The 27,986-nt window shown below is 37.3% G+C and overlaps 1 protein-coding gene across 7 annotated transcripts in view; it reads left to right on the forward strand.

Annotated features, from left to right (window-relative positions):
* The window catches only part of PATJ (PATJ crumbs cell polarity complex component), a 349,292-nt gene that overhangs the window by 69,159 nt on the left and 252,147 nt on the right, over positions 1-27,986 (forward strand). For all 7 annotated transcript variants that reach the window (XM_027607398.1, XM_027607438.1, XM_027607423.1 and 4 more), the window contains 3 exons: positions 140-301; positions 3,923-4,054; positions 24,381-24,590. In XM_027607398.1, coding sequence (XP_027463199.1) covers positions 140-301; positions 3,923-4,054; positions 24,381-24,590 — 504 coding nt within the window. The remainder of the gene's footprint in view (positions 1-139; positions 302-3,922; positions 4,055-24,380; positions 24,591-27,986) is intronic.

Raw genomic sequence — 27,986 nt, forward strand, 5'->3', positions numbered from 1 at the left:
AATGTGGTTACGTTTAGACCCTTTGTTCATGGGGAAAATAAAACAATCCTGTTTTTATTTGGATAGATCCATGTGAGCATGGGACTTTGGTTTTTTCTTCGGGGCCTGCTCAATTCTGACTTATCCCTTGTCTTTCTAGGTCAATGGTGTGCAACTCTATGGGAAATCTCGCCGAGAAGCAGTCTCTTTTCTCAAAGAGGTGCCTCCTCCCTTTACCTTGGTTTGCTGTCGACGATTATTTGATGATGAAGCTTCTGTGGATGAACCAAGGAACACTGAAGCCCCTCTTCCCAAAATGGAGGTACTAACTGAATAGTCTGTGGTTCCCATAGGAATGAGCATTCATCAAGAATGCCCTGAAGAGTGTATTTGGATATGAAAGGAGGGGAGAAATTTCCGTCTTCTTTTATTTGACTACAGTAGTGCTCAAAGGCAATAATGCATAGCTTTACAAACCGTTTCCTTTCATTTCACATCATAAAACTTTTTCTCTTCTCGTTTTTTTCTTTTTACTTGAAATGTTAGTGACATTAATGTGCATGCACTTTGATTTTAGAGAACCTTTTTTTTAGTAATTTCCTGGGCTCATTACTTTTGGCTCCCAGTTCAACCCAGTTCATCTTAAACTTAAGATGTTGGTGAGTGTTGAATATCTAATGGACTTCCCTTTTTCAGAGCCTTAGAAATATGAAGATCTATGACCAATTTTGAAGTGAGTAAAAATTGCTGTAAAAGCCTTCAGAAGGTCAGAGAATAAAATAACATTTTCTGTGCTTTTGGTATTTTTTTTTTTTAAGAACATTGTGATTATAAAAACAGTTTTAATCACGTGCCTTACCATTTTTTTTTAAAGATTTTATTTATTTGACAGAGACAGCGAGAGAGGGAACACAAGCAGGGGAAGTGGGAGAGGGAGAAGCAGGCCTCCCACAGAGCAGGGAGCCCGATGTGGGGCTCAATCCCAGGACCCCTTACTTGAGAGAGAGTGTACAAGCAGGGGGAGCAGCAGAGGGAGAGGGAGAAGCAGACTCCCCGCTGAGCAGGGAGCCTGATGCAGGGCTTGATGCCAGGACCCTGAGATCATGACCTGAGCTGAAGGCAGACATTTAACCAACTGAGCCACCCAGGTGCCCCATTAACACCAGTTTAGACACACAGAGCCTTCCCTTTACCTGCCTGTGGTCTGAGTTTCAAGATAATCATGCCTCTACCACTTAGTGAATCCTTGAGCAAATAACTTGACTTTCTGTTCATATTCTTTCTTTGAAAATTGGGGATACTTATAGTACTTACTGCCCTCATTAGTTTGTGTGAGAAGGAAATGAAGTAATATATGCCCAGCTCTTAGTGCAATGCCTTGCACATGAGAAGTGCTTTGGAGAAGTTAACTATAGCTCTTGACTCCTCCAGTCCAGCCATCTTTGTTTCCTGATTTCCTGAAGTATGTGAGAGGCTAGCCCTCTCTTATGGTCACAGATGCTTTCATGTGTATTGAGCTTGCTTTTACAACAAAACTCAGCTCCTGTGAGCAGAGTCGTATCTTAAAATTATTTTGTGTCTCATAGTGTTTTTATTCTGTACAGGGTGTATAAGAATTGCTTAGTCCATTATTGATTGAGAATCTTCTTTTTTTTTTTTAAGATTTTATTTATTTGACAGAGAGAGACACAGCGAGAGAGGGAACACAAGCAGAGGGAGTGGGAGAGGGAGAAGCAGGCTTCCCGCTGAGCAGGGAGCCCGATGCGGGGCTCGATCCCAGGACCCTGGGATCATGACCTGAGCCGAAGGCAGACGCTTAATGACTGAGCCACCCAGGCGCCCTGAGAATCTTTTTTTTCTTAATGTTTATCTTTGGTAAAACATATTTCAGGGAAGGAACCTGAATACCACTTTTGTGATTCTTAATATCTTTACTAAAATTCATGTGGATGAGGGCTTACCTCTAAAGATTGATAAAAATGCCTTTAATCTAATCTTACAGGGTGTGTAAATCACCCAGCTTGCTGACTCAATGCTCCCATCTGTCATCCTTTACCACAATGGGTAAACAACAGCTTTGAATTATTCTAAATGTCAGCCTTGCTGCCCATTAGTTGATTGCTTTCTATTCTGTAAATACAGGAGTTATACAGAATTGATTGTATCAAAGTGATATATCTCAGGTTGGAGTATAATATCTTATATACCTTGGATGCCTTAAAATTTCTGTCAACTTAGGCTTTGTAAGTGTGTGTCGTTTCTTAAAATCCTGGCTTTTCTGTCTTTTTTTTCTTTTTTCATTTATCCCCATATCATCTTAGGTTCTTAAACCTTATCTGGTTAGGAAGCTCAGCCAGAATTCTAATGCTCATTAATCAGTGAGGGTATTAAATGCCCCAGTAAAACATCAATCATATTATATATTAGCTATTGGAACTTTACTTTTTATTGGAAGGTATAAAAATGTTTTCTTTTTAAATATCATTTCCTCACATCAGGCTGATATATACAGAGGTTATTGATCCAGAACATCCCACTAATTTCAAGTTTTGTAATTCAAGAACCCAGAAATTTTTCCCATGTTTAGATTCAATCCACCATGGATTGAGTTTTGACTTTCCATGTCCTGCGGGGACAGTTTGAGATCTGGACCAACCCTAATTTAAAAAATGTTTTTGTACTTGCTGTGGTGCCTTACTCTTCCATATTAGAGGGGTCCCCTCCCTCTGATTTAATTAAGTGGATTTTCTAATGCAAGTCACTAAAAATTGTGTTCCTAGGAATGATGCACTTTGATTCTATTTACTAAGAGCACCCGAAGTTTTAAGAAGTCTATTTTTAAAGATTACTATTTAGTCTGTAGCTTTATTTAAAAAGTTTGAAGGGATATGCAGTCAAAGATGGATGATTTGTTAATGTATTGGACAAATATTTATCAAGCGCCTACTGTGAGCCGGGCTCTGTTGTGGGCTGAGTGGATAGCTATTGGTAAACCCCATGGTAGCCCACACAGATTTTCCATTCTAGCCTGTCATTTTGTTAGTTGCTAGGGCTACAAAGAAAAAGAAGATAATCTTTGAGCTTCAGATAGATGTTCAGAGTATTTTGAGGAAGATAAATCATATGAAAACTAAAGGTTGAAGCAGCTCTTCTGTGTAGTCGACTCATTTACCCGCTATCACTGAGCTTCCTAGAAGTCCCTGTAGCAGTGACTCTCCCTGAAAGGAGTTGGGGGAGCCTGGAATAGGGGCTTTGGGGGTATGAAGTCAAGGAAAATAACCAAGGACTTGTGTATTGGATAGTTTTGCTGACTTACGTGCTCCAAGATGCGATTTTCATTATTTCAACTCAGTGATTTTTTTTTTTTTACTGGCTTTTTAGACTTAGATGATTCCCAAGAACTTGAATTTTTTCCCACTTTTTCTAGTGAAGTTTTTCTTATAAAATTCCAGAAGCCAATGAAGTGGTTTCTCTTGTGTCTTGTACTATCCTCTCTCTCTGTTGGCATCTTTCTATCTTTCACTGTAATTATGAGTTCATGTTTTGCTACTTAAATATCTTATAAGCTTTGATTTTGTATGGTATTTTCATTTTTTTTCTTAATTTGCGTATTTTTCCTTTTATGCTTCTAATGGGATGACAGAACTCATTGAAGTATAAGAGGTCAGTGTTAATATTTTGAATGAAACAGGTCCTTTACATTTAAGAAAATCCAACTGTATGAACAGTCTGCATTTTTAAGTACTTGAATTTCCATGAAGATCTTATACTAGAGTATAAGTATATACTTATAGTGCATGCCCCTTCTGAAAAGATTAAAAAGATAAAGTATGCATGCCAAAGAGAATTCCCAGTTGGAGAAGAAGCTATGAGATTCCTGATTATGTTAATTCTTTTCAGAATTGAAAGGACAATGTTTTGAAGCATTTATCTTCTTTTTCAGGCTGACCACAGTGTAGGCGTTAATACTGAAGATGATGATGATGGGGAATTAGCACTATGGTCTCCTGAAGTCAAGATTGTTGAACTAGTAAAGGATCATAAAGGCTTGGGATTCAGCATCTTGGATTACCAGGTATAAGAATCTATTTTGAGTTTTTGGAGAGATTTGTTTTAAAGGTATGTGAACTAGTAATTATTTAAGGCACCCACTAGGGAAAACTGAATGATTTGAGATATAATGCTACCGTCCAAAGACAGGTGTTAAAATTTCCATTGTTACCTTTGCATTTGGTAGCTTCTTAGTGATTAAAATGAGGGATGATACAATAATTGAACAGTGAGGGAAGCAATAATTTTATACCCATGGATGCTTTTAGAGACTGGAGTTTGAAGAATTTTTTTTATATGGAGGGATTTTCAGTCCCATTTTCATTGAGATACATTTCACATATCATAAAATTCATGCATTTCAAGCATGCTGTTGGGTTGTTTTTAGTATATTCAGAGTTGTGCAGCCATCACCACAGTCTAATTTTAGAACCCTTTTCATCACCCCAGAAAGAAACCCATCCACATTAGTCATTCCCAACTCTCACTCTTCTATCTCCACTTCACACGAAGGTTTTTGTTTTGCTTATTTGTTGATATCAGTGAGCTTGATTAAATAGAAATGTTCTTGATGAAATTACATGTTTATATTTAACACAGAACACATACTATTTATGTATTTATATGTACTCCATTTATAGCTAAAGTCACTAATGCATTTGGGGGGTTGTGTGTGAAAGATCACAATAGGATATCTATATGTTCTATCAGTTTACTGGTTTACAGTATTTTTAGACCTTCTGATTATCATGGGGAATTTAAAACTTGGCAAAAAACCTCTTCATTTTTATACATATTTTAATACTTTAGTGCTGCCTAAACACATTGTGGTTTAATAAAGCAGAATGTACTCTATCAAAGCACATAAAATGCCAAGTGATATAAAAATCAATTTTTTTAATAAGGCATTCGGGAACAGATTAAAAGAAAAATACTTTGAGCATTATGTAAGAACATTAAATTCCATATTTAGGTAGTGTGATTTAAGATTACTGAGATAGATAGTTCGTTTTTGCTGGCATATTTCTGTGCCAAATAACCCTCTCTGTTATTAGAACTTTTCTTTGGAATATTACTGAATTATGATTTGTGGATTGTAAATAATGCATATTTGGGGAAATACTTTTATCAAGAAGTATCAATACTGTAAGATTTTAGAAGTTTATGCTGGTTAATATAAGGGTATATGGGGGATGGGGTAACTGGGTGATGGACGTTACGGAGGTCACATGATATAACAAGCACTGGGTGTCACTGACCTATACCTCTGAAACTAATAATATATTCTATGTTAATTAATGGAGTTTAAATTAAAAAAATAAAAGCTATTAAAAAATATAAGGGCATATAAAACAAATTGTAGGTACCATCTCAATTTTTCTTCCCCAGTGTGCCCTTATTATCTACCACATGATAAGTGATAAGTATTCACAGAATGATTGAATAAAGTTTAGTTTAGCCAAAAATAACTGGAAGTAAATGAACACATTTGATGAGATTTTTTTGTTAACCATTTTGATAATTAGGATTTAGTTTACAAAACATCTTTCAGATGAAGTGTTAGCTATGAAAATACCTTTTAGATGAAGTGTTAAGATATTCAGCTACATGTCCATTATGATTGGAACCTATATGTATTTGCATTCTTATATAATATAATAGTTGCTCTTACCCTCTTAAGTGACATTGTATGTAAGTTTTATATTTTGAATATTCCATGTGAAAGCAGAGAAGTGCTTTAGAAATAAAAACAAACTTCAGTAAAGGAGAGAAAGAAAAAGTTGAGAGTCTTTAAGAGTTTAACTAGTTAACAAGAATTCTTCTATCAGTTCTGAGCTTTACACTTTAAAAAAAAAAAACAACATAGTCCCAAATAGGGAAAAATATTTTTTCTTCACTGCACTCCTATAGGTATGCCTTGAGGCATACTTTGGTTTTTTTAAATTTTATTTTTTTAATAAAATTCTATGTTTCTCCCCCCGCCCCTTATCCTCATCATTACATATACTGACATTTCTGCACAAATTGTATAAAGTAATTTTGCTGCAAAAGAAGTAATTTTGCCTTTGTGCTTCTTGGAGAACTGATAGAAAAATACTTTATTTTTCAAATGCTACTTTGATTCATATTAAAGCACTCAGCTTATTTACTTCTATAGCTAAACCTTGGAAGCAAAAACATTCAATCTTAAACTGAATTTTTTTCTTAAGTCAGTCTTAAGTACATTTACTTATAATTGTATTCAGCACATTTCATCATTTGTCAGTGGCATACAGAACTGGTAAACACTATGACATTTAGATGACACATAAACAATTTAAAATTTGGTTTCGGGCAAGTTAATTAATTGGTTATATTGTCCATTGTTGTAATTAGGTAATAAATTCTAAAGTTCAAAAAAATTTTTTTTGCAAGGGCAGGTGAAGGTTTAGCAAAAGTCATGAAAGGCCATGTTCCTGGCTATTACTGTATTTGATGCATCCTGTATGAATTTATTAGGTAGCTGAATAGGACCAATGCAGATCCACTCACATCCCCTTTCCCCACTTAGCACGTTTAGAATAAGAATACTCTAGAAACATTTTGGCCACACAGAGAAAGTTTTAGGACAGTGGGAGAGCTTCCAGGTTGTAAAGGGCTGCATTAGCAGTATTGAAGAGATTGAAAATTTACTTAGCAATATTAATTTCTCACTAACTGGTTTTTCTCTAGAATAGTAAGAACTTCCTCAGGAACCTGACAAAATTATATACAGTGTCTGTTTTGTTGGTGCTTATGCAGTTTCTTCATCTATAAAATGGGGATAATGTCTAGCTCAAAGGATTGCTGTGGATTAAGTAAATGCATGTGTAAAGAAGTAGGAAATGTTAAAATTACTATGGGTATGTGAATACTGATAATCATCCAATTTAGAAAATAAACTACAGAAGTCTAGATATTGTTCTTGAAGGTATAGCCCTACTACAGTATATTTAACCCAATTTTTAGCTATCTAGTTAGATTAGGAAAATTAATAAGTAGATACTTTTGTTTAATGAAATCTAAATTTAATTATAAAATTACATTCTAAAATGGAACCAACTCCTGATGAACCATATGTGAATTATCCTATTGTGGATTATGCGCCAGCAGTTTGCTTTTGAGTGAGCAGATAAAGGATCTTGAATTGGCCATGGAACTATGGGGTAGCTATCTGGATAGGTGAAAGTCTGAAAATGCAAAGAGCAAACTAGATATACGTTTTCATGAAAGGTATTTAAAATAGATGGGGGCAAAGGAAAAGGAGAAAGCAAAAGGGAATCATATTTACTATAACATAGTAAACTATGGTTTACATAGTTTTTATGTTACAGTAAATATGATTCAGGTTGTAAGCCGCCTCATTAGATTTTAGGATAAAGTAGATAATAGCTTTATTGGCTCTGATTTGAATGAAGGTAGAATATTTATCAGTCTCAAATATTTCTAGGTACTACTCCATGTAGTGGCTAGTTAAAATCCTGCCTTAAACCGTATTAGAAGACTCACTGGTCACTATAATGTCATACCTTAGAGGATAGTGTCATGGAAAACAGCAATGTGCGTAATTTATCAAGAACATGAATATTATGGCTTAACTATGTACTCTGTTTCTAAGCAATACAAAACTTAAGAAATTTGGTTATAACTTTATAATTTCTTGCCAGTTTCTAGATGTGGTTTACATATGGTGCTTTAGTTATGATTATGTGTAATGTCTTTCTTCCTTGGAATATTACTAATACTCATACTAATCCTAATATTAATACAAATCCAATAATAATAGCTAACATTTATTGTTTACTGTTTGAGGTGCACTGTTCTGATTGCTTTATGTATTCCTCACAAGAACCCTGTGGAGTGGGTACTATTACTATTATCCTCATTTTTGAAGTGAGGAACCTGAAGCACAGAGAGGTTATGTAACTATTCCAAGTTCACACAGCTAGTATATAGCAGAACTACAATTTGAACTCAAGCAGTCAGCTCCCAGAATCTATGCTTTTAACTACCATATTATGTTGCTCCTTTCCTTTATGAGTGCATTTTATTACAGGAGATTTTTGTACTAAATTTATTATAGCAGATCTTCTTGTTTTTCTGGCTTGTAAAAAAATTTCATATCTTAAGGACAAGCTGCTAGATAGCATTCTCATTTTTAATGCTTATATGAAAGTTTAGTAAGTATTAAAAATTAACATAGTGTGCTCATATGCATTGTGTTAAAGCTAGTGTTTATTGCTTCACATGAAAATAATTACAAATTTAAGAATCCTAAATTACTGCAACTAATTTGTTTGGGCTATTGTTCAATAATGAAGCAATTATTAGGTAGCGTGAGTCTGTGATTTTTAAAAATTTCTATCAAAAAGCTTTAAATAAATTTAGAATTGTGTGGATTTCACCTTGGGTTGACCTTATCTATTAAACATGGCAAGTGGATATTTTCTGGTGTTTTGATTTATGTTGAACTTTGAATAACCCCTCATGATTATAATTCACTGGAATGTTTGACATTAGCCAATTTTTGAACATTAGCCATGATATTACCATTCTTAATACTTTTGAATTTCAGTGATTTAGAAGGTAAAATTTATTAACCAATAATTCTCTTCCCTCCAACATCCCAGTCCTCATTTCTCTCCCCTCCTGATATGGACAGACTCAATTTTTGCCAGAACAGATATTTTTAAAAGACTTTGGGTTTAGATAGATAAAAATTAGAAAACATTATAGCATAGCCATTGAGAGGTGATTCATACATAAATACTGTTAGTAATATTTTAAAAAATTGAAAGACCAAAGACAAATGATGATTCACTAAAAACAATAGTGAAAATATTCCTCCCTATTAAAAAAAGGCAATTAATTTTTCCTAACAGAAGAAATGGGTTATAAAGCCCAAATAGTATGAATATAAAATATTGCAGTATTGTGGAGTCTTGGATATGGCATACCTTACTATTTCTGAGAAAAACTTAGTGTGCAGTTTTTGCCTGACTCCTTCCTAACTCCATTAGATAAATTCTTTAAAAAAAGATTTTAAAAGTTGTACGAAGAGATTGTGTAAATTTTATGTATGTGGCTTTAAGTTGGCTTTTTTCTTATATGTACAACAGAATGACTTTCTCTACACATTAGAAATGTATGTATGTATTATTATTACTATTTTTTAAATTGTTTTTAAGTAATCTCTACATCCAACGTGGCGCTAGAACTTACAACCCCGAGGAATTGAGGGTTTTAATTTTTGCTCTTTTTGGTGGCTGCCTCTACCAGTACACAGTGTTTACTAACTTGTGGAAGCCCAATATCATTATGTTCCTGTCAGCTAATTAGTTCATAGAATCTAAGGTAGAGAATTAGGTAGGTATTAACATAGTTTTAGCATATAGTAGTACATACAGTAGTAATATTAAAAAGTCAGATACAAACCTATACTATTTCTAGAATCTAAGACACGGAGGACAGTCATGTGTTGCAGGTTACTATATGTACACTTTCATGCTCAATGGGCTTCATAACGTGGACACCAATATCTGGGCTAGTTTTTTCTTTTGTTGTTGTTTTTGTCTTTTCCCCCCCCCCAAAAAAAGATTTTATTTATTTATTTGTCAGAGAGCACAAGCAGGGGGAGCATCAGTCAGAGGGAGAAGCAGGCTCCCTGCTGAGCAAGGAGCCCGATGTGGGACTTGATCCCAGGAGACTGGAATCATGACCTGAGCAGAAAGCAGATGATTAACCGACTGAGCCACCCAGGCGTGCCCCCCCTTTTTAACCCTTTTAAAAGAGTTCTTTGGGTTCACTTCACCCGTGTAGGATTAAGATAGTAAGAGTAAGAAAAATGGCGTCAATCTGCTGCTAATGGTAGTGTCCATGTTCTTGCAAATATATAGCTTGCTGTTGAACAAACCACACATCTGCATTTAAAGGTCACTTTTGCTTAGTGGAACTTGGGACTGGTAAAGACTATTCGGTGCCCATCCCTGATTCCTATCCACATTTATTTTTATTAACATCAAAGTGCCAACTGGGGTGAAGATTTCTTTTCACAGAGAATTTGCTTCCTTTCCCTCTATGGGGAAGTTCTGTATCCTTTAAATCATTTTAAGCTGCTTCATTTGAAAAATAATTCTTAGTAGTGTGTTCATGGAATGGATTGATTGTGGCTAGTGGGGAAATTCCCTTATGGCTTAAAGATTGCTTTTCAAGCCTGCAAAGTGGGTGAATGAAGGGAGCCCACTCCTGGTGTGTGGAGTTTGTAGTGTGCTCAGGATGATGACTGACTTCCAAAAACCACAGTGCAGCAAGACTAAAGGCATCAGGAGACCAGAAGCCACTTAATAAGAGATCAAAGCGGCTGTGTGTATATCAGCTTGAAATCCAGATAGTACAGATCAAAAGCTTGCCTTAGCGAGGCAGCTGCAGGGGGATGAGTTAGCAGGAGGCCCCAAAGATCTTAAGTCAGGCCTGATGTTGAACTTTGCGGGAATTTCATGGCTCCTCTGGAATATGAATTCGGAGGGAAAAAAAAATCCCATTGTGTCTAATGGGGGGGGGAGATGGAATAGAAGGCAGGCAGCAAATGCTTGTCACCTGGTTGGTGCTTTCTCATAGGGTTACTCCCCTTTTATTTTATTTATTTTTTTAAATATTTTATTTATTTATTTGACAGAGAGCTAGCGAGAGCAGGAACACAAGCAGGGGGAGTGGGAGAGGGAGAAGCAGGCTTCCCGCTGAGCAGGGAGCCCAATGTGGGGCTCGATCCCAGGACCCTGGGATCATGACCTGAGCCAAAGGCAGACGCTTAACTACTGAGCCACCCAGGTGCCCCAGTGACTCCCCTTTTAACAGATGTTTCTTAAGGACTGTTTCTGCTGCATACTAGGAGGCATTGCTGAGGAGGAGATCCTGAAAATGGTAATGTCTGTTGTATTACCTTTCATGAGTATTTCACAAATAGCCGAACTGCAGATTATTAGTGTTCATGAAACAGCCACAGAGAGCTAAAATAGAGGCATAAAGATGCTCAGATTTACTGCAAAACCTGGCAATAACATCTCTCTTGTGAAATGCTGAACATATTCCAGGAAGTTAGTGGATATTAGTCTAGCTGTGTATCTGTCTCCCATGTAATTAAAAAGAGAATAATAACTGTCAAAAAAAAAAATGTTGGTCTAAAGAAGAAACTCATTCTCCAGAGCTATTTCATCACCAGGCTTCTCCGACCTCTCTGAGTATGAGGTATTTTGGAAGTCCTCCCTTGATTCTGATGTCACCATCGAGAACCATGGTGTGTAGATGACAAGTCATAGCCCCTCCTGCAGTATGGCAGAAAGACTGAATCAGAAACACCAACAGGTATTGAGAATCTGTTTTCCCCAGGCCTGGTGCTTTGTACTGCTCTGCCCTGTCTGTGGGTGTCATTTGGAGCCAGGCAGTGATCAAAGAGGCCATGCTCTCTCCAGCGAGGGCCAGGAAGTGGTACTGCCTCCTTGTACTACCAGAGGCCTAATTTGTTAATGATGCATGAAAGGGGATTGGCTGCCTGATCTTTACATACCATTTTCTAGGGCTCAGGTTTCCCTTTCAGCTGTTCCTTTTGTATTTTCCTTTAGTCAGATACGACATTCTCTCGTACACCACTGTGAGCATATAGGATGGTTAGCAGCACCAGCTTAGAAGTCAGAGAGGACCAGGTTTTCATTCTGGCTGTGCCTCCCTACTGGGACTTTGGACAGGCTTGTTAGTCTTTCTTATTCTCAGTTTACTAAAATAATCATCTCTGAGATAGAAATAATATTTGCCTTATAAAGTTATAAAGACTAAATAAAAGACGTATATAAATGCCCACACTTTCCTAGGCATAAATTAACATGTTACCAGTTACTGAAAAATGATGATTCTAAAAAACATAATCTGAGCACACAGTGACTATACCTGTTACTCATTCTCTCCTTCAAAAAAAGTTATTGTTCATTTAATATGAGCTAGTATGGGGTATATACAGATGAAAAGAGATGTTAAAGATCTTTGATAAATGTATATTGAGCATCCCCTATGGCAGGCACTGTTCTGGACATGGAGAATATAGTAGTGAACAAAATAAACCATAGACTCCATGTCCTCATGGAGTTTAAATTCAACTGGGAGTAGAGAGTGGATAAATAAACATGTTATGCACACTAAAGGAAACAGATTTGAGAACAACTCTGTATAATACATTATGGTTTTAGCAGTGCTGGAAGTGAGACTAAGCCTCTGTGATGATAGCTTTTTAGGATTCAGAGGGGCCTCACAGGGAACTGAGGTATGCCTTGTAGACAAACAGGTAGTGGACATAGGAATGTCCCAGGATTGATTACTTGGTCCTTATTTCAAGTCGTCGTCGTCTTTTTTTTTTTTTTTTAGTGGCTGTTAACTGTATGTACCTCTATCTAAACTTTTGAGTTTTATTCCTTTTAATGAAAAATCCTTTGAGAAACTTTGTGTTCTCCTATTTTATTTGGAAAACAGGACTACCATTTCACATGGTAATAATAGCCCATGATTATGGATTATGTACTGCTTACACTGGGTCAGGCATTGCTTACAGCCTTGATATATACATGAACTGATTCGATCATCCCCACAAACCCATGAGGTAGCTCCTGTAATCATCTTCATTTTATGGCTGAGGAAACTTGATAACAAGAGGTTAAGGAATTTGCTCAAGATCACCCAATTAGTCGGGAATGGAGCTGGGATTCTGAGCTCCAGTGGTGTGAAATACAGTGTTCAGACCAGAAACGACACTGATTCTTCATAACCATGGCTTAACACAATGATAAATGACAAAAAATTTCCAGTTGTCTTTCCAGAGAAAAATACTTATTACAATTCCAAAAGATTTACTTGAGATCATTTCTTGTGGTTCCTTGCATTGACTCCTTCCACTTGGCCAGAGCTCTTTAGAGACCTGGTGACTTTCTTCACCGCCAGAGAGTACAAACTGTTGTGTTGCATCCTAGATTTCCCGGCAGGACTCCGTGGCCTTTCTCCTGTACAGTTTCAAAGCTGGCAAAGTTTTATTCTTCATGTTACATGCTGCATATTACAGAGTATTGGCTTCCTGTTCAAGGATTTTTCTTAAAAATCACAGAATTTTTTCTACAGAGTGCAGGGCATACTGTGTCCTTGATATGGTTGTGTGTGTCAGCAAATCTCCCAGCCTAGAGAGGGTTTCTGTTTTTCAGTGTCTGCTCCAAGGGAGAAAGACGGCTGAGGACGCCATGCTGCTCTGAGCCTCTCTTCAGATGCAGAGGTCTATGTATCTGGAGAGTTACAGGGTCAGCTCTTTATTTTCATGTGTTACCACGTAAGCATAATATCACCAATGGTTTAGTAGTTGATAGCACTGTTGGTTTAAATCACATACACTCAGTTGAGTTTAAAAGACCGTAAACTCAATGGTAATTGTTAACTCCTTAGTCCCATATTTCCTGCTGACTTCTCTGTCATCATCTTCAGTGATAAGTATTGAACAGTAACAGTACTTATGAAGTGACCTCTATGGACTTAGAAAGCACCTTTCATGACCTGTGTCATTTAATGCTTTGCACAACTCTGTGAAATCTATACTATTGTTCTCCTCACTTCACCAATGAGAAACCCAAGTCTCAGCTAGTATGCATAAGTGCTTAGGCTGAGAACGATTTGTTTGGAAAATGAAAATAAATTCCCAAACTAACATTAGAAAAGCTTTTTCAAGTTTTGTGTGTCTACATTTTCCCTACATCATAATAACTTTCAACTAATGTAGTTCCCCCCCCCCCCGGAAGATACTATGATATTTATTATTTATAAATTCATTTTTCTACTTAACAGTTTTTTGGATAAAATACACATAAAATTGACCATCTTAACGTATGCAGTTCCATAGTGTGATGTATATTCACATTTCAAGTAACGTAATTTTAATAGAGGGTGTGACTTTGTACTTGAGTACTACTGTCTGCTCAGTGGACATTTCAGCCAGATGATGAGACTTGTAGGTAAAGAATTGTTGTATGGTTTGTTTGTTTTATTTTCGTTAAAACCAGAAAAAATCCTGGGCCAGGAGTGAATGGGAAACAATTACAGTATGACAAAAAATTTTCGTGAGATAAAACATTCAAGCAACAGGTCTAATAGCCAAGGAAAATACCTAATCAGAGACTAGAAAAGGATAAGAGAAAGAAATAGTCTTCAAGAAGTGATTTCCACGGGACTTCTGCTTGAACCATTTAAATTATTGTGCTTAAAATAGACTTTTAAAAAGTACCAAGCTATGCAAAGTAAAATTATGTGCAAGCTGATGTATTTTTCTTCCTCTTTACAATATATTTTGATTTTTTAGCAAGTTTCTCTGTCCACTTCTCTTCCATTGCACTTTTAATTGCCTTATGTGCTGTGCTTACTCTGCTGCTCAGGGACTGTTTAGTTCTATGCATGATGCATGGAAAAATCTATTCTTAATGCCTAATAGTATTTAGGAAGTAATAAGACACAAGGAGCCAGGAACCATATCAGTTTAATCTATCTTGAGTGCACTGAATGTATTTTGTGGGTACTTTGAACATGATGGTGTTGTGGTAATTGGTATGATTAGTGTAATACTTGGCTATATTATAAAATAGTTAAAAATGGGATTAGATTTTGATAAGGTAGCTTGCCCATTATTCATTAAATCATTTATTGCCTAGCATTCCCTATAAATACATTTATTTCTATTTCCTAAAAGTAAATGCTTAGCTTGTTGGTCAAATCAGAAGCTCTTTTAGTATAATTAATTACATCCCACTATCTTAAACCAGAACTATTCTAGTGATTTTAATTCAACTAATAGTCCCTGACATGTCTTTTGATGCAATCTAAAAATGGCAAAGGAAAAAAAATGTTGTTTTAAGATTCATCATATAGGGCGCCTGGGTGGCTCAGTTGGTTAAACGACTGCCTTCGGCTCAGGTCATGATCCTGGAGTCCCTGGATCGAGTCCCGCATCGGGCTCCCTGCTCGGCGGGGAGTCTGCTTCTCCCTCTGACCCTCCCCCCTCTCATGTGCTCTCTCTCTCTCTCTCTCTCATTCTTTCTCTCAAATAAATAAATAAATCTTTAAAAAAAAAAAGATTCATCGTATAAAAAAAGGCACATGTCCTAAATACTTTGTTTTATGTTTTGTTTCAATTGTAGAATACTCAGGAAGTTAGATCTTGTGTAGTCACTGACCTTTTTATGAGTTCTTAAAAGACATCACTAACTAAAATTATACCATATTTGTGACCATAGTGTGCATCTTTTTTCATTACCGATGCTGTTTTGAATTAACTTTCACATCATAACCTACTTTTTATAGTGGTTTTCTGAATGTTTTGGTAGAAATTAATGACAAATTTGACTCAAGATACTCTGTCAAATTTAGTTACAGGATTTTGGAGTTGGGGAAACAGATCCTAAGTGTCATATATCCAATGTTCTCATTTTACAGTTGAGGAAACTAACTCAGCGAAATGAACTTGTGAAATTAGGCACAGCCAGGCTGGCACCAAACTGGGGCTCAAAACTTGTCCCCTGACTTCTGATCCACACCCATCCTACCACTAGTGGATTGAATAGCTGTCTTCCTTGTCTTTCTCCCCTACGTCTATTTTCTCCTTTTAAAAAACTATCCTTGGATTCTGTTTCCTGATTGACATTGCTCACAATGGAAATTTTAATTCATACCAGCTGTACATCAGAGCTTCTGCAGATCACCATTTTTTCTTTACGATATCTGTGTGTGTGTGTGTGTGCAAAAGAATCTTTCCTTTGCCTTTGTACCAATTCTTTCTTCTGCCTACCTCCAGGATGGAAGAGTTAGTGGTCTCCCTTTTTAAATATATTGGGTTTTTTTTTTTTTTCAGTATTCTCCATCTTAGTAACTTCCTTGAGATCTTATTTTGAAAATTCACTTAATTTATATACTCCTCAGTTCAAATATTAGTGGCCATATTTACGAGTATACTCTTCAAGAAACAAATATTTGCCACTTGTTGCTTTCTCTCAGTTAACCATTGTTGAGTTGGAATAATTCTCTTATCAAATATTCCGTAGCTATCTACCTCATGTTATCCAGAAATTAATGTATGTAGATCCTTTAAAATTATTAAAATATACTTCCTCACACTTCTGTGAATACGTATTTGTGGAATTAGGTTCAGTAGCCTCATTTTGTGGTAATGTATACCACAACATTGAATTCATTGATTAGGAGATCTGTTCATTGGTAGAGCACTTTTTATTTTATAATTGTTAGAAGTTTTCCCAGCCATTTTTTTGGAATCATTTTATTTTGGTGAAGGACTCCAGTGATTGAGGAGAGCAGTTATTTTGGTGTGGGGACCTATACAACATGGAACTTTAAGAACTAATTCAAGTAATTAAACATAAGATTAAGACTGTGACTTAACCATATTTCCTCTCATGAGTTTACTATAGGCCGCCTTTATGTTTTAATATACTCAGTTGACAATAAGTGTCAAAATTATCAAAGGTAGGGGCGCCTGGGTGGCTCAGTCGGTTAAGCGTCTGCCTTCGGCTCAGGTCATGGTCCCAGGGTCCTGGGATCGAGCCCCGCATCGGGTTCCCTGCTCAGCGGGAAGCCTGCTTCTCCCTCTCCCACTCCCCCTGCTTGTGTTCCTGTTCTTGCTATCTCTCTCTGTGTCAAATAAATAAATAAAATCTTTAAAAAAATTATCAAAGGTAATCTATACGTAATGTTTTTTATTATTGATGTGTAGTTGACATATGATGTGATGTTTCAGGTGTGCAACTTAGTGATTCGACAATTCTATATATTTCTCAGTGCTTACCATGATGTGTAGTCGCCACCTGTCTCCATACAAAGTTATTACAATATTATTGACTATATTCCGTATGCCCTACTTTTCATTTCCCTGACTTATTTATTTTATAACTGGAAGTTTGTACCTCTTAATCCCCTTCACCTATTAGCAACCACTAGTTCTATTTGTCTGTTTGTTTGTTTTTTAGATTCTACATGTAAGTGAAATCATATGGTATTTGTCTTTCTGTGTCTCACTTCACTTAGCATAATGCCCTGTAGGCTCATCCATGTTGTCACAGAATGGCAAGATTTCATTCTTTTTTTTTTGGCTGAGTAATATTCCTGTGTGTGTGTGTGTGTGTGTGTGTGTGTGTGTGTGTGTGTGTGTGTGTGTGTGTGTGTGTCTCACATTTTCTTTATCCATTCATCCATTCATGGACACTTGGCGTTGCTTCATATTTTGGCTGTTGTAAATCCCAGCAGTAGGATTACTGGATCATAGGGTTTTTTTTTTTTTCCAGTTTTTTTAGGATATTTTTATTTTTCATTTTTTGAGGAACCTCCATACTGTTTTCAGTAGTGGTTGCACCAATTTACTTTTGCACCAGTAGTGTATGAGGGTTCCCTTTTCTCTACATCCTTGCCCACACTTGTCACTTCTTGTCTTTTTGATCCTAGCCATTCTTACTAGGGTATGAGGATACCTCATTGTGGTTTTGATTTGCATTTCCCTGATGATTAGTGATGTTAAGCTGTATATGTTCTTTGGGAAAATGTCTATTCAGGTCATCTATCCATTTTTAAAAATTTATTTAGTGTCGGGGAGGGGCAGAGGGAGAGGAAGAGAGAGAATCTTAAGCAGGCTCCATATCCAGCATGGAACCCCACGGGGGGCTTGATCTCACGACCCTGAGATCATGACCTGAACTGAAATCAAGTCGGACACCTAACCAGTTGAGCCACCCAGGCGACCCTATACGTTTTTTAATCAGGTTGTTTTTTGGTGTTGAGTTGTAGAAGTTCTTTATGTATTCTGGATATTAACCCCTTATCAGATATATCATTTGCAAACACCTCCCATTCGCTAGGTTGCCTTTTCAATTTGTTGATGGTTTTCTTTGTTGTGCTCAAGTTTTTATTCTGGTATAGTCCTAGTAGTTTATTTTTGCTTTTGTTTCCCTTGCCTGAGGGGACCTATCCATAAATATGTTGGTTAAGCTGATGTCTAAGAGATTACTGCCTGTGTTTTAGGAGTTTTATAGTTTCAGGTCTCACATTTAGGTCTTTAATCCCTTTTGAATTTATTTTTGTGTATGGTGTAAGAAAACAGTCCAGCTTCACACAGCATGTAGCTGTCCACTTTCCCCAACACTATTTATTGAAAAGATTGTCTTTTCCCTTTGTATATTCTTGCTTCTTTTGTCATAGATTAATTGGCCATGTAAGCATGGGTTTATTTCCGGGCTCTCTGTCCTGTTCCATCGATCTATTAGACACAGATTTTTATCTGAAATAAAATATGGTCTATCTCTTTGCCATTCTGCTATAAAAACTCCTATTTCCTTAATGCTTTTAAAAGTTAGGGTTTTGAGTGCAGAAAAGAACAGACATTGTTCTTTATTTTGAATCCATGGAGTTAAGTCATTGTTTACATCTTGATTACTGTTTTTCTGCATTAGAGTAATACTGCAAAGCGTAGAAATGTTGACTGTCAGAACAATCCATGGTATATGTCTCATGTTCCTCTTTAAAAAATACCTCTGCCAATTTTATTAAATGTGACCACTATTCTTATTCATTTCTTCAGTCTCCTCTTTATGTAACATTCCTTCCTCCATGCCTTTCCACTGAGCTTGCCATATTTGCTTGTGTGGATTTGTTGTTTTACTTACAGAGCAGCTTCATGGCTAGAGCTCCCCACGTCTTCAGTTTGATATCTCTCTCTCAGAGCCCACATTTCAACTGAACCACCATTCTGCCCCTGCACCTTGCCTTAGTTTATGTGACTCTGATCTCTTTGATCTGTGGGAATGTACCCAAATACTCATGTACTACACTTTATAGACACTGCAGAGACTTTGGAAATTATGCCCATCCATTTGGGCATGATTACTGTCACATGTTTGTATCTGTTCATGTAAAGGTGTCTTTAGCTCACCAAATGAATGGATTCTCGAGAACACAGATATAAATTAAAATTTGGCAAACAAAGGCATGTTTGATTTGTACATACAGCCATGCTACACATTCTGTGATAACTTCATCAGCGAGGTACCGAAACATAAACCTGTGATGGCCAAGTGTGGTATGTAAGGGACTCAACTTTGCACACTTTGGCAAGGCAATAAATATTATCTTCTATCAATTTGCCTTCTTTCAATATTAATTCATTTGGCAAATACCTGAAGATAGAGAAGCTGCATCACTTAGAGGCTGAGAGCATAAACCCTGGAACTTAACCAGCTGGTTTAAATTCTGGCTCTGCCATTTATCAGCTGTGGGGCTTGGTTAATTTTCCTCTTAGTTTTCTCATCTTGAAAGTAGGGATAATGTGCCTCCCTCATGGTTGTTTGAAGGTTAAATGAATTCTAATAAGTAAGATTCCTAGAACATTCCTGGCATGGCAAGAACTCAGTAAGTGCTGTTGTTCTTATTCATCTATGATGGGATGTGTCCTTTACCTTTGATGTACTTAACAGTCCAGTGAGGAGAGAGACACTAAATAGTTTCAGTCATTCAGTATTTCAACACTATTGAGTACCTTCCATATGGCAGTCACTATAGTAGGTCCTGGAAATAAAGCAGCAAATAAGCAAACATACCCTTGCTCTTGTGAAGCTTATTTTTAGTAGGTAAGACAGTTAAAATAATTTCTGTAAAATGTCAAAAGTGTTATAATAAAGAAAATGCAAGGTGCCATGGATACATCTAGCAGGAGGACCTAACTTACTCTAGGAGGTATGAGACAGTAAGGAAAACAATATTATGACGAATGCTCTGTGGAAGTCCTCTTTTGGGGTTAGGGGTATCACAGAGTAGTTCCTGAGTCGGCTTTGGGGAGTCAGGGAAGGCTTCTCATTGGCGGAAACACACTGGAGCTGAGTGGTGGCAAAGATGGAGAGAAGCGGCAGTGGGGCAGGGAAAAAGTATTCCTGGCAGGTGGAATGGTTTGTCGGATGTCACGAAGCATGTCAAAGCATTTCATAGTCCTTGGATTTCAGTAGTTCTGTATTGTTGGGACAACGTGTGGGGCAGACAGGGATGGGCAATGGTACATAAGGGGAGAGTAAGAGGAGTTTAGACTCATCTGCAGATCTGAGGGAATTGCTCTACCAAGCAGTTAGGACTTGATCCTGAAGGCAGTTGGGTGTCACTGAAGTGTTTCAAACAGAAGAAATCGTGGTTGCATTTTTATTTTTTAATTTTTAAATTTTTAAAATTTTTTATTATTTTTATTACTTTTAAAAAGATTTATTTATTTGAGAGAGAGAGAAAGGGAGAGTGTGAGCCAGGGGGAGGGAAGGGCAGAGGGAGAGGGAGAGGGAGAGCGAATCCCTAAGCAGATGCCGTGCTGAGCATGGAGTGCTCAGGATCCCAGGACCCAGAGATCATGACCTGAGCCAAAATCAGGAGTCAGCCATTTAACTGACTGAGCCACCCAGGTGCTCAGTTTTTGTTTTTTTAGAGAGAGAGAGAGAGAGAGAGAGAGCATGTGTGTGAGCAGGGGGTTGTGGGCACTAGAAGAGGGAGAGAATGTTAAGCAGGCTCCATGCCCAGTGCAGAGCTTCATGCAGGGCTCGATCTCACGACCCTGAGATCATGACCTGAGCCAAAATCAAAAGTTGACGCTTAACTGACTGAGCCACCGAGGAGCCCCACATTTTTATTTTTAAAAAGTATTCCTTTATCTCTGTGGAAAATAGACTGGATGAGGGCAAGATCGGAGATAGGGAGATTCGCAGTTGCCCAGGCAAGAAATAATGAGCAGCTGAACCAAGGTAGTGGCAGCGGAAATGGAGAGGAAGGGTCAAATAGAAAAGATAGTAAATCAAATTGACATGCTTTAGCTAGCAACTAAGCGGAGGGGTGAGGGGAGAGGGATTAAGTGAATGCTTGGGTGTATGGTAATTCCACTCGGATTATTATGGGAGGAGAGAAGTCTGTCAACTTGGATTTCCCCTACATGGAAACATCCTGTGTTTATAATATCAAACATGAATGTCACTTCAGCAAACCTCAAAAATTCTTATATGCACTTTCCTTCAAGCAATACAGTGATTGTATTCACTTGTGAGACAGCAGCTATTTGGGTTTTCAGGATTTCATAGCTAAGTAGTGAGAAGAATTCAAGTCAGATCTCCTGTCTTCTGGTCTGGTGTTCTGAGGGAGGTTAGCTGTTCTCACTTGATTGTAGGAGTTTGATAATATTTTTAAGAGCTGTAGGGAGCACCTTTCATAAACGGTTGAGTTGAGGCAAACATAGGGGATACTGTTATAACTTGTATAATAATATAAGGCTTTTGAATAAAGAAAAATCCTTCAGAAGAGAATAGCTGGCATAGTAAAAGATGCTGTTCTTGTGTTTTGTGATTAGTCTTTAGTGCCCTCTATTGACTGCTTAGTCTAAAACAATGTTGATTCTGGAAAAGAATGTTCCTCGCAGTGTTATGTACCAAAACAGGAAGAATTAGAGGTATTAAAATTGAGATAAAAGGTGATAAAAACTGATGGGGACTTTAAAAAAAATCTGCATGGGGTCTCAAAGTTGGGTAGAGGTCTTAAGAAATATCGTCATAACATTTTGTTTGCTGCAACATGGGTATGCTATTGTGGGCTATATTTTCAGAAAACAGACCTTCCTGATGACGAGTAGCCTAAATCAGGCTGGTTTTTCAGCATTTTTTATGCAGCAAAGCCTCAAGAATAGCATTCGCCCCAGTAGGCAGCAGCTGCTCATTTTCCATAGGGCAGCTACTACATGTGATGAGCATGAAAGGAAATGACCGTTCCTCATTAAAGCAACTTCATTCAGCTACGTGGGAAATCACACAGTCAGAAAAGTCATCACAGAAAATGAAATAGTGATTATACATAATGGGGCATCTTCAGAAGTGGATAGTTTGTCTTTTTTTTTTTTTAATGACAAAGGAGCTGCCCTTTAGTTCTCTCTTCCAGGAAAAGGGGTGGTAGATTAGACTTAGTGTTGAGAATAACTAGAGGTCTAAGCCTGAATAAATTTTAGTAAGCAGGCACACCTGGTATAGTTTAAGGTCTAAAGAAGACTGCACTTTGTATAAATGAATGCTCACCGTGACTTTTCTATAATAAGGGAGATCTGTTAATCGTTCTGTTTCTGGTATTGCCCGGTTAATCTTTCTTTGAGATGTTTCTAATTATCATTTCAGCTGGTTGCATTTTGAAAGCCTATTCACCTAGTTGGGGTAAAAAATAGTGCTTTTTGATTTGGTGTTATGTGAAACTGCAGAGATAGCTTGCATCAGGCTGGTGAAATCATTTCTTTGCTTTTGGTATATTTTACTGTTGCAATTTTCTCTAAGAAAGCTTAGTAATTATTAATATGAAGTAATGCTAGTTGCTTTCTGTGCATTTCATGAGGGGAATATGCTATTATGTAGTTTCCCTTCCCCCCTAATAAAAAAGCCTTTCATCACAAACTGACATCCTAAATGAAGGACATAATTGTACAGCTTATTTATTAGTGTGTCAAACTTAAAATGTAATGGTTTCATATTTCAGAATGAAAAGTGTGTTGTGATTCATGGTTGCCGGTGACAAAATAGACAGCTCTTTTATATCTGCACTGATTGCCTGCTGATAATACCACTGTACTTTTTTTGTTGTTCTTTTCTCTTCCTATGCAATAGCTCCCTCTACTTGAAAATATTGGTGTAATTATAGTTTAAGACTATGTACTTTATTAGTGAGTACTCATGACTATTTTTACTTTCCATACTCTTCATAAATATGAAGTGTTATACATCAGAGCATGTTAGAGATTTACCAAGAATCTCTTGACCTTGGAACAGAAAAGCAAGGTTAAGGAAAGTAAGATAAGTTACGTTTGAACGCATTTTTCAAGGAATTAGCCATGTAGCTTTTGTTGATTTACATATATTTGGTTAAAACTCCATATAGTACTTGAAAATGAACCTTGATGTCTGAAACACAGAGGTCTATGAAAAATGGATCAGAAAACTTCAAAAGAACCATCAGCCACTTCAAACTGACAGCCTGGAACTTGGCAAATTCTCACTTTGTTAATTCCATAGTCTTCGGATTCTAACACAAAACATGATCGTTTCTCTCTCATTTGTCAGGAAGGGTTCAACAGTAGTAGAATCTCATGTTACTACACCTTGCCTTTATGGGACAGTATATGCATAATGAAACAATAGGAACAAAGTAAACAAAAACAAGTGTTTCGCCTGGGGTTTGATGATTTTTTTTCTCTCCCTTACTAAGTTTGATGTTCAGTAATTGTACCATTATTTTAATGTGGATCAAGTGACAGAACATGGTGGTCAAGAGGAAGGACTTGGGAGCCAGACTGGTTGGGTTTGAATCCTAGCTCTGCCACTTACCAGATGGGTAATCTTGGCAAGTTTCCTTAACTCTCTGAGCCTTAGTTCCCTCATCTGTAGAAACATAGACAAGTGTTAGAGTAAAGCACTTAAAATAGAGCCTGACATATAGTACTATATATCAGTGTCCAATAAAATAAAAAATAATGGGCTATAAATTGGTTCTTATTAACCACATGTATTTATTGAATGTCAACATTATCTTTAGGGCTGCTTAATAAAAAGAAAAATGGGGCCTTCCCAGTAGATGAGAGTTATTTACAGACTGGTTTTGTTCATGAAATGACACTGGTTTTCTTCTATCAGAATAGTTCTCACCATGGGGTCCCTATACCATGTTACAATTTATATATTATCAATTACACCTATGTTATTCTAAAACTACTTTTCTCATGCAATGGAATATCCTGTGGATTCCATATCTTTTTTGAACTTCATTCATTTAGCAGGAGGATTTTATACTGGTGGAATACATAAAAAATGAAGTATCGTTTACCATAGTACACTTCTCTTAGAGCCTCCATATTGCCCAAGATCAGACTTGTCTTTGGTCTGTAATATGACTGTGCTTGAGGATGTCAGAGAATCTTGCTCAACTGTCACCAGACTTCTTGTGGCCCAACAAAGTACCAGTCACCAAAAGTTCAAAGAAGAAATGTGTAGGTATTGAACCCTCAGATGTGTAACTGAAATTGTTAAGATGATGTTTCCACCTTGATATAAGCTGATATTTGTGTGCATGTATAGAGTGATATTGTAATAGATTTTGACCTCTTTGGAAGAATATCACCAGAATGCTGGATACTTAATGTAAATAGTCAAATGAGATTCACGAGTATATGTGTTTTCAGAAACTGACTTATCTTTCTTTCTTGGCTTGATCCTTAGGACCCTTTAGATCCCACAAGATCAGTGATTGTGATCCGTTCCCTGGTGGCAGATGGTGTCGCAGAAAGAGGGGGAGAGCTGTTACCTGGAGACCGCCTGGTCTCAGTTAATGAACACTGTTTGGAAAACACCACACTTGCTGAAGCTGTAGAAGTGTTGAAAGCTGTGCCACCAGGCATCGTACGCCTTGGCATCTGTAAGCCTTTGGTGGTAAGTGTTCAGTTTTGTTAATATAGGACGTGATAATAGTGTAATACTTAAGAACATGGATTTGGTTTCGAATCCCTCTTCATGGCTTACTCTGTGTACTAATGCAAGTTTCTTTCCTCGACTTAAAAAATTAAGAAACATAAAGTCTATCTCTTAAGATTTTGGGGACTAAAGATTATATTCATAAAGTGCTTGCAAATTATTATATAAATAGATGCTAACATTGCTAGTCCTTTTACCACTTTTACTACTATTTTTATCTTCATGATATTAGCACAGATCTGTATGTTCTCATCACATTCCTTATAATGTAAATTAAGATAAGTCTATGCATTTTAACTTTCACTTGGGAATGATGTGGAAATGGCATGATAAGCTGAAATCCATTTAACTATATTGTTTTAACCATAGGCAATGAGATTTTAATATGCTTTTCTGCCCATCAAAGTGCCTCGTAACCCCTAGCATCTAGAACTCTATGTGGTCAGATCATTTTGAAGTTCTCTTACTGCTTAATCTTACCTACCAGGTCAGATTAGTGCTTATGACTAAGGGCCATATTACAGTTATGGTGGTTTTGAGGTTCCCCAGTACAACAGAATATTCGGTGGTAATTTGCAAGCAGTATGAAGATATTATTGAGTGCTTACTGTATGTATTTTAAAACCTTTACATGTATTAACTAACTTAATCCTCCTGGCAACTTGAAGAGGTTACAGATTACAGATGAGCCCATCAGGACACAGAGAATTGAGCAATTTATCCGCAGTGATGTAGCTGGTATGGGCAGAGTTGGGATATAAACTCAGGTGGCTTCAGACCACAGTGCTGTATATTTAACTTGTTGCAAGTTTAGTTTGCAGGCAGCCTGTCTGGAAACAGCTGGTCTTAGTAAAGTGTTAAACTGGACTTCAAGAAACCTGGACTCTGTTTCTAGCTTTTCTATGAGTCAGCCCAGTGGGTTTCAACAAAAAGATATGTACTATACATAAGGATCACCTGGGAGATGGTTAAAATGCAGTTTTGGAGGTCCTACCCTCAGAGATTCTCATCTTGTCATTGGGATGTGCTATTTAGGGATCTGCCTCTTCAGTGAATCACCCGTGTAATTCTGATGCAGAATTTCACATTTTTGAGAAACATTATCTTAGTAATCTGATCATCGGTATACCACTTTCCTTCTCTGAGCCTATTTTTTCATCTCTGAAAAGACTGAACAAGACTAGAGGAGTCCTAAAATCTTTCTTAACTCTAAGATTCTTTTATTCTATTAATATGCTATATGACTATGTTAACATACTACATGTGTCCTTATGTATAGGTAAATATAGATAAGTGTATTCACTTATAGATATATAGACAGAGATAGATCCTGTGTTACACATAGTATTTATGCATGGGGGAACCTCAACATGGCCTTCATGAATTCCCCACAAAGATGTCAGTATATTATACTATCAGATACTAAATATTTTAAAAGAGTATAGCACATAACTAATCAAGTTCTTGACTTTGTATTCTATATTTGGTGTATGGGTGTTGCCATAGCCAACGTGAGACACCAGGAGATGCCTGGTTTGATTTCTGGACAAATTAAGTTGTGGGGAGGAACTTGATATTTTTATGGGGATCTCATCTTCTTGATATTTTGGTTGTTGGCGGGGGAGGGGGTGTTGTTGTCTAGATTTTCCCTGATGATTACTTGCCTGATTATTTGGGCTGCCAGAGGAAATCCCAAACTGTTTTATGTCCTGGAGGACTTAAATAGCATGACTTTACTCTGAAGCAGTTTAGGGATGTGTCAGGCGGTGTAAAAAAAACAGAGCTTAGTTACTGGCTGGGTGTGGATTCCTGTGGTATTTCTGGCAGAGCGAGAGCTGCAGAGACTTCAGGATATCAGAGCCACATTCTGAGGGGGTTTTGGAACGTAGTAATCGTGAGGCAGACCTTTGCCTAGGCTTCCCTTCGTGAGTAGAAGGCTTCCAGGATACTTGGGAGTGGGAAGCCACAAAAGGGATGAAGACAAAGGTCACTTTCAGGACTGTAAAAAATTCTTAGTGGAGGGACACCTGGGTGGCTCAGTCAGTTAAGCTTTGGCCTTCGGCTCAGGTCATGATCTCTGGGTCCTAAGATCGAGTCCTGCATGGGGCTTCCTGCTCAGCAGGTAGTCTGCTTCTTTCTCCCTCTGCCCCTCCCCACTGCTCATTCTCTCTCTCTCTCTCAAATAAATAAAATCTTTAAGAAAAAATTCTTAGTGGAATTACCACTAATTCCTTCTTTAACATCTGGGTGCCTTTCGCAAAACTCTTGGCTCAGGAACTGTAAAGAGTGAGGCACAGATCTTGGTTAAGGTCTCTGTCTCTCTGGTGGTCCACTTGGTGGCCACTTAACCTTATCATGTAATGTTTACTGAGCATTCATTCAGGCCTCTGCGGAAGTGGGGTAGAGAGTGTGAAGAAGGTGGCCCAAAGTCAGCTGGGGCCAGAAAGTCTATGGAATATATAAAAGTTAGGAGAACACGAATTTTTATTAAGTCATGTATTATATAGATATACATTGTCTATGTAATGTGTTTCATATTATATATTTTCATGTTAACCATGAATGGGGCTTATCTTCTCTTTTCTACAAATTCATCTCAGACGTACCAGAACCAAAAAATGAATGAACTGACTTTAGTTAAAAACTGCATTGTGTCTTCAGAGCTAACGGGTCAGAGCCAGCAGCGGAATGCTTGAGCCAGGCAGCTGGGGGGTTTTGCTCAGTTCTGTGATCTGCAAGGCTGTGCGTCCTTGGGCCAGTTATTTAACCTCGTCAGCCCCCACTTCCTTGTCTGTATGTGGGGACTGCATGGCGTGGTAGTTGAGATCCCAGGCCCTAGAGCCAGTTACGTAACTTTTTACACCTCTGTAAACTAGGGTTAATAAGAGTACCTACCTCTTAGAATGTATATTAATACATTAATAAATATACTAAGTTGAATATTTAAAATGCTTAAAACTATGCCTGGCACATAGTGTCATAAATACATATGTGTTGCCATTATTTTTATATAAATATATAAAGTCCTGACTTGGATTGCTGTGAAGATTAAGCTGAGAAAAAGTGTATGAAGTGTTTACCCTGGATTGTGATTTAGAGCTAGGACTTCATAAATAGTAGCTGTGTTCTGACCTAGGACTGCTATTGAGCTGGTAAACACTAGGATGGCTGAAACTTTTCTGATGGCAAGTGACTGCACTGTACCTTGGTTAAATATTTTGAATATTACCCTGTGTATACTGATACGTTTCTTTTTTTAAAAAGATTTAATTTCTTTATTAGAGATAGTGAGAGCATGAGTGGGGGGAGGGGCAGAGGAGGAGGGAGAGAGTCTCAAGCCGACTCTGCACCAAG

This window comes from Zalophus californianus, chromosome 4 (genome assembly GCF_009762305.2).
Source record: "Zalophus californianus isolate mZalCal1 chromosome 4, mZalCal1.pri.v2, whole genome shotgun sequence".
In the NCBI taxonomy this organism is placed as follows: Eukaryota; Metazoa; Chordata; class Mammalia; order Carnivora; family Otariidae; genus Zalophus; species Zalophus californianus.